At 41.6% G+C, this 7,669-nt stretch overlaps 2 protein-coding genes across 2 annotated transcripts; both read left to right on the forward strand.

Annotated features, from left to right (window-relative positions):
* The first annotated feature begins 173 nt into the window (after nt 1–173).
* LOC134869320 (cytochrome P450 2J6-like) lies at nt 174–4,030 on the forward strand. The gene is made up of 9 exons (XM_063890849.1): nt 174–503; nt 599–761; nt 1,050–1,199; nt 1,310–1,470; nt 1,614–1,799; nt 2,205–2,346; nt 2,523–2,710; nt 2,789–2,930; nt 3,561–4,030. Exons 1-9 carry the CDS (start codon nt 300–302, stop codon nt 3,734–3,736), a joined length of 1,512 nt encoding a protein of 503 aa, XP_063746919.1. The 5' UTR covers nt 174–299; the 3' UTR covers nt 3,737–4,030.
* A 132-nt stretch (nt 4,031–4,162) lies between these two features.
* On the forward strand, nt 4,163–7,559 carry LOC134869164 (cytochrome P450 2H2-like). Its single transcript, XM_063890615.1, is given in 9 exon segments — nt 4,163–4,783; nt 4,873–5,035; nt 5,138–5,227; nt 5,230–5,286; nt 5,379–5,441; nt 5,444–5,543; nt 5,714–5,930; nt 6,014–6,155; nt 6,580–7,559. Coding segments are annotated over 9 exon segments (1,209 nt in total). The 5' UTR covers nt 4,163–4,585; the 3' UTR covers nt 6,759–7,559.
* Nucleotides 7,560–7,669: the final 110 nt, after the last annotated feature.

Consider the following 7,669-nt stretch of genomic DNA (forward strand, 5'->3'; position numbering starts at 1 on the left):
ACACAAAACAAGGATCATGACATCTATCCTGCAGATGCAAAGTATGAATAAACTACATCTGTTATTTGTGAAGGATCAGTTGGAAAAATGAATTCATGGTCACTGATTAACAGTGTTAGAAGTGCTCTCTACCGGTATCAAGAGGGCAATGTCCAGTTTATCCTGGAAGCAATTGCTAGGCAGCCGTGTGTCAAGGTTCACAAGAGCTCTCTGCAACAGAATGAAAACATATTATCTGAAAGTAGAAGCACAGAAACTCTGAGCTTTAGTAAGACAGCCTTGAGCTCTAGATTTGCAGAATGGATTCAATCATTTCTATGTTCAGTTCCTATCTCAACTGGGATGTCAAAAGCCTGCTGTTCTTCTCTGTAATCTTCATCCTCACTGCCGACTATTTCAAAAACCGACAGCCAAGCAGCTTCCCTCCAGGACCCCGCGCATTTCCTATTGTGGGCAACATGTTTTCTGTGGATTTCAAAAGGACCCATGAGAGCATGACGAAGGTAAATCAACAGGTGCAAAATAATGTACCATTTAAATGTGTTATCAGGTTATATGAAGCATTATTCTCTTCCTCTTATCTGACGTCTTCTCACAGTTAGCAGAGAAATATGGAAACGTGTACAGCATGAGAATGGGCCAGTCATGGATGGTGGTGTTGAACGGGTTTGAGGTTCTGAAAGAAGCTCTGGTTACTCAGGGAGACAGCCTGGCAGATCGCCCGGACCTCCCTCTGTTTGTTGAAATATCCAGTGGACTAGGTGAGAGGAAATAACACACACACACACACACACACACACACACACACACACACACACACACACACACACACACACACACACACACACACACACACACACACACACACACACACACACACCGTGTATATTTAACTCCTGTGATACAATGTTGAATTATTGCACTGTGATGTTTTTTCTAGTGAGGTATTAAGTTTGGTCAAATCTTTATGGAACCTCTTGTAAAAACTTAACGAAAGCTTAATGAATAATTTTTTAACGTTTTCTTAATCTGATTTTATTTCCCATCAGGTATTGTTTTCAGTAATGGTAACATATGGAGGCAGCAGAGGCGTTTTGCACTTTCGACCCTCAAATATTTTGGATTTGGCAAGAAGTCCCTTGAGCCCGTCATCTTGGAGGAATTTTCAAATTGTGCAAAAGACATCAAAAGCCTCAATGGTAAAAATGAAAGAATAATGACAAATTAAGAATGATCCACTGATTTGCCATGGCCTCTGCCATACACCAAAATGCACAATTTACATTTAATTTTCTGATTAACTGTGAAGGAAAGCCATTCAATCCACATCTCCTCATGAACAAAGCCATCTCCAACATAATTTGTTCCCTGGTTTTTGGTCATCGCTTCGAGTATGGTGATGAGAAATTTACAAAACTGATGAGGTGGTTTGACAAAGGTCTCAAGATTGAAGGCTCCATCTGGGCACAGGTACAGCAATTTAAATCTTTTGATAATATCTTCAAGCTGTGTTGTACAAGACAATCCTCATCGTGATTCAGGCCAGTGTCAATCAACATATTTTTCTGAAATGCCGTCAATATGTTACAGCTCTGATCTGGCCATCTTTGCAGCTATACAACTCGTTCCCTTGGTTGATGAGACGTTTGCCAGGGCCACATCAGACCGTTCAGAACATCTGGGACGATGTGAAGGACTTCATAAGAGAAGAGATTAAAGAACACAAACAGAACTGGGATCCCTCAGACCCAAAAGACTACATCGACTGTTTCCTGAACGAGATTCAGACGGGATTGTCTGTAGGTGTAGCTTTGTTATTCTTACAGTATATTGTGTTGTGAAAAGATGAGCATTGTTCAGCTCCTGCTTGTTTTTGCACCACCATCACAACGATCAACTGTTTTTATGTTGTACTGACGAAACATTTCATTGCAATATTACTCCTGGCTGGTATGTGAAAAAAGCAAACACCAGATATGCACTTCTGCAATGGCCTCTACCTTACAGCCCTATCTTTTATGTCCCTATCTCTAACACCATACTGTATACTCCTTTTGACCAAACAAAGCCGAGCCTTTCCTTATCATGGATAGAAAATTGATTTAAATGCTTTGCTTTACTTACCTTTAACCATAATAACATACTATAACCTTTGCTGTTACAGCCATGTTCCAAATTATCTAACACATGGATTCCCGTTTTAGGGCAAGGGGCAGGCTGACAGTACTTTTGATGAGGAAAATCTGGTTGCATCTACCTGGGATCTGTTTCTGGCTGGATCTGAGACAACCTCAACTACCCTGCGATGGGCTTTCCTCTTCATGGCAAAGTATCCTGAGATACAGGGTAAGACCAAGCTAGCCAAGCTCTTTGTTTTGATGCAATAATGTGCAAATATGACTGATTCAAGTTTGTAGATTAACAGGGCACAAATCAATCAATGGCAGTCTTTTGCCTCACCTTGATCAAATAGTTTTACTACAAATACTGTAACGTCTGCCTGTTCCCATCCTGTTACACAGCAAAGGTCCAGGCTGAGATAGACAGCGTGATTGGACAGTCCAGACACCCGTCCATGGAAGACCGTGCTAACCTGCCCTACACTGACGCCGTCCTACACGATATCCAGAGAATGGGCAACATAGTCCCTCTTAGCCTGCCTCATGTTACCAGCAGGGATATCCAACTGGGAGACTACACGATCCCAAAGGTCAGTTCTTGAATGCAATCCTATGTCACATGACTATGTTGCATCTTTACAAATTGTGATTTCATTTCCAATCACCAGGGTGTTACAATAATCCCCAATCTGACCTCGGTGATGTTTGACAAGAATGAGTGGGAGACGCCCAACACCTTCAACCCAGGACACTTTCTGAACAAGGAGGGAAAGTTTGTGAAGCGAGCTGCTTTCATCCCTTTCTCGGCCGGTGAGGAACATTACTAGTTATTGTTTTAGAATTCTCTCTACCTGTTTGTACAGTAGAGAACTGACACTATGTTCTTCCTTTGGATAATGATAACTGTTTGTCCTGGTGGAAAGTGTCTCAATCAAGAAGAGAACACAGAAAACATTAAGACTAGGGAGCCGATAGGTCTTGAGTATGTACTTTAACCATGTTCTGGATGTTGGATGGGCTTGATCCATTGATCATTGGTCAAGGCCATGTATGGGAGAGCCCTTTCGGGTAAGAAAAAACAGTTTTGTCTTGACGAGGTTGAGATTCAAGTGGTGCAAGGACATCATCTGAGAGTGTTGATTGTCATCTGCATAGCTGTGGTAGGAGATGCAACGACACAGCCAAGTGAATTGGTGAACAAAGAAAAGAGGGGGGACCCAGGACGGATTCCTGAGGGACCCCAGTTAGACGTTGACAAGCTTCTGACACAGACCCCCTCCACATTACCCTGTAGGTGCAGTCTTTGAGATTAGATGTGAGCAGAGGAAGTGCCATCGTCAGAATAATGAATACTGTTTTCTATACTACCTTTGACTTCTGGGCCAAAACTGTAAGTCTAAGAAATGTTCGCTTTGTTTGAGTTTGGTTTTTCTTTTTCAGGTAAGCGGGTGTGTCTCGGGGAGAACCTGGCCAGGATGGAGCTTTTCCTTTTCTTCACCTCCTTCATGCAGCACTTCAACTTCTCCATGCCTGCTGGGGTGAAACCTGTATTGGACTTTCATTTTGGCGTGACTTTAGCACCCATGGAATATGAAATCTGCATAACCTCACGCTAGGAGTTTCCATTTGTTTTAACTACTGGAAAATTACCTTTTGGATTTCTATCAAACGCCCAAGAGGACATTGATCCACTTTCTATAACATGCTTTTTGTTTTGGGAGATCTGACATTCTAAGTTCCTGATTGGATTATAGGATATATATATTTCTTTTGTAGGATTACTGATGATTTCACAAATGCATTTGTAGTTAAGCACAGAGCAATTCTGTTTGTTATGGTCCTGGGTGTCAGATTTTCATCGTTGTGTTTTTGACTGTTGATTGGACAAAATAAACAATACTACAAATCTAGATTCCAACAGTTTTTCTGGTGTTCTAAAAATCTAAATGCCCTGCACTGAACCATGACCTCTCTCTTACCCAACTGCTTTTGGATGAACTTGAACACAGACTCCCAGGACTTATCAACCATTACCAGTGCATGTCCTCACTTGTGTTCTTGTAGCTACAACATGCAGGCAGCAGGTGTAAGCCTACATGAGATGTTTTGCGTTGTTGGGAATCAGGGTATTTAAATCTACGGTACCCTGTCTAATTATCCTATATCTAATAAGATTACATTTGCCGTATTTACACCATACAAACAATATTAATCCTAACTGCAAAATTAGAATAATTGTAAAGGGGTCATGGGTCACTAATTGACTGTTAGTGACACCATCTTTATATATGTATAAAGAGGGCAGAGTCCAGAACAACCATTATTTGCTTTGTTGCAAAAAGTCAATACCATCAAGGTAAGGGTAAATTATATGAACAGGTCCTGGTGAATCAAAACCAGCCTTTTATTTCAGAGGAGCAAGGAAACACAGGCTTCAGTTACAAAGGCTTGGACCCTGAAAGCAAATGGATTCAATCATTTTTGGGTCTTATTTTGAATGGGATGTCAGCAGTCTGCTGCTCTTCTGTGTTATCTTCATCCTCACTGCGGATTACTTCAAGAACCGCCGGCCAGGCAGCTTCCCTCCAGGACCACGGGCCTTTCCTATTGTGGGCAACATATTCACTTTGGAGTACGACAGGAACCATGAATTTATGACAGAGGTAGATCGATCAAACATTAACGATGCAACTTAAAGGCCTGTTTGTGTTTTCTGTTATATGAAGCATCATCTCTTCCTCTTCTCTCACAGTTGGCAGGGAAATATGGAGATGTGTACAGCCTGCGAATGGGCCAGGCATGGGTGGTGGTGTTAAACAGGTTTGAGGTTTTAGAAGAAGCTCTGGTTAATCAAAAAGACAGCCTGGCAGACCGCCCTGATCTCCCTTTGGTACAAGACATAACCAGTGGACTAGGTGAGAGGATTTTCACATACACACACATACACAGTCGCCTATCTATTTGTCAGATTTTTATCTACCTAATGTTTGAACTTATTTTTAGATTTTATCCATCAGGGTTACTTTTCAGTAGTGGGAACTCATGGAAGCAGCAGCGACGCTTTGCACTTTCAACCCTTCGAAATTTTGGATTTGGCAAGAAGTCTGTCAAGTGGTCATCTTGGACGAATTCACATATTGCGCAAAAGTCTTCAGAAGCTATGAAGGTAAAGAGTAAAAGCACAATGACACTGATGTGCAATATTATGCACAGTGATAAATGTGCAATTGACATGGCATGTTCTGTTTAACTGTGAAGGCAAGCCATTCAATCCACACCTTTGGATCAACAACGCTGTCTCCAACATCATCTGCTCACTGGTCTTGGCCATCGCTTTGAGTACAGTAATACAAAGTTCATGCAATTGATGGAGTGGTTCGGCAAAGGTCTTCAAATTCAAGCCTCTGTTTGGGCACAGGTGCAGTATTTTCCATTTTATAATTGATGAAATCTTTATGCTGTGTACCTCTAGGAGTGGTTCTAGGTTGCAATTCAAAACAAATTGGTCTATTCATGGATGTAGCAGTGCTTCAATGTGCTTCATCACTCCATGAGTCTATGAGATGTACTATTCCAGTGTGTTGATGTTTCAGTGTTGGCCTGTTCCCATCCTGTTCCACAGCAAAGGTCCGGAATGAGATAGACAGAGTGATTGGACTGTCCAGACAGCCGTCCATGGAAGATCGTCCAAGCCTACCTTACACTGACGCCGTCATACACGAGATGCAGAGGATGGACAACGTAGTTCCTCTCAGCCTGCCTCATTTCACCAACAGGGAAATCCATCTCGGAGGATACATAATCCCAAAGGTCAGTTCTTGTATGCAATTTTTATGCCACACACAAACCATTGTTGCATCTTTATGAATTGTCATTATGATTCCACTCACCAGGGAGTCACAGTTATCCCCAATCTGACCTCAGCGCTGTTCGATAAGAATAAGTGGGAGACACCCGACACCTTCAACCCAGGACACTTTCTGAACAAGGAGGGAAAGTTTGCGAAGCGAGCTGATTTCATCCCTTTTTCTGCCGGTGAGGAGCTACACAATTTCCCGTTGTATTAGTGTCATTAACTGGGTGTACAGGAGCTTGTCCTAGCATAAACTGGGACAGTCTTCTTTAAATAATGATTGCAGGTTGTCCTAGAGAAAACTCTGAGACTATGATCAATAAGCCCTCACAGACACGGCAACATAAGCATCTTAACTGATCATTGGGCTACCATCCCAGTCATTATTAACTGGAAGTGTTGAAACATTCACCAATGATTACAGATTACTCCTGACATGTTCCAGGCAGGCTGGTGAATTCTGTTATGGTTTTTGCAGAGGTGGAGATCTTCTAACAACCTATAGTATTTGACTGTATTCCAGTAAGGGGGAATTACAAAGATCAGGAGTGGGAACAATGGCGACTAATGATTTTTGCGATTTTGGTTTCTCTCTCTCTCTCTCAGGTAAGCGGTTGTGTCCCGAGGAGAGCCTGGCTAAGATGGAGCTTTTCCTCTTCTTCACCTCCTTCATGCAGCACTTCACATTCTCTATGCATGCCGGGGTGGACCAGCCTGTGATGGACTTTCAGTTCGGCGTCACTCTGTCACCTCGTTCACATGAACTTTGCGCAACCTCCAACTAATAATAGCTCTTTAAGTTCCTTTTTTTCTTTGTGCCCACTGAAAGTGTGTTCAGTGAGGGTTCAGTGGGGTGAGTGTACCAGGGGCCATGCTGGTTGTAAAGTCTGACCGCTGCAGGAAGGAAGGACCTGTGGTATCTCTCCGTGAGACACCGAGGGTGCAGCAGCCTGTCACTGAAGGAGCTGCACAGTGCGGACAGGGTGTCCTGGAGGGTTTATATAAACTTGCCTTGCCTTGGTTGTGAGACTTCTGGTTTATAAGGCTAGTTTAGCTAAGCCTGGCAGATTTACAATTTAGACTCATGAAATTTGTCACTTTGCCTATTGCTAACCATGAGCGTTTCTTAAAGCATTATAAAATGATAAAATCTTAGCTGCAGAAATGTTGTCATTGAATGTCAAAATCCCAGAGCAGTGACGACTGATTTAAACTTCAGAATAATAACCGTGAATTTTCTGTGCACTTACATTATTGTAATGTTCCTATTACTTTCTTTCTTTAACTGTTGATATAAAAGTGTGATATATTTAAATCAGGTTATATTTGGGATGAACATGCCCATGTACCTTTTGAAACACATGGCCAAGAGGATAAGTTTTATAGTATTCTTCTATTTTATTTGATCTATAAGGCTGATGAATTAAACACTGAGGACACAATGCCTTTATTTTTGGATAATAAACATATATTTAATCAGTTGCATTTAATATTTTATATGCAAGCATATGTGTGATACCTGCTCTAAATACTTTGAATACATGTTCTGATATTGACACAATTATTAAATTAGGTGGGGTAATAATCTTTGCCGCTGTGCAAAAACCCTGGCTGAATAGACGATAAGTACAAAGGATTACATAACTATTACATTTACAATGATTAAAGGTCACTGGAGTTTTTTCAAGAAGCTCTT

The sequence above is a fragment of the Eleginops maclovinus genome, chromosome 9 (genome assembly GCF_036324505.1).
Source record: "Eleginops maclovinus isolate JMC-PN-2008 ecotype Puerto Natales chromosome 9, JC_Emac_rtc_rv5, whole genome shotgun sequence".
NCBI classification, from domain to species: domain Eukaryota; kingdom Metazoa; phylum Chordata; class Actinopteri; order Perciformes; family Eleginopidae; genus Eleginops; species Eleginops maclovinus.

Excerpts from the sequence above, each read along its gene's own strand:
- LOC134869320 (XM_063890849.1), top strand. The coding sequence starts at position 300 with ATGGATTCAATCATTTCTATGTTCAGTTCCTATCTCAACTGGGATGTC. Across the intron at positions 1,800-2,204 it reads AGATTCAGACGGGATTGTCT|GGCAAGGGGCAGGCTGACAG; the intron begins GTAGGTGTAGCT and ends TTCCCGTTTTAG. Across the intron at positions 2,931-3,560 it reads TTTCATCCCTTTCTCGGCCG|GTAAGCGGGTGTGTCTCGGG; the intron begins GTGAGGAACATT and ends TTTCTTTTTCAG.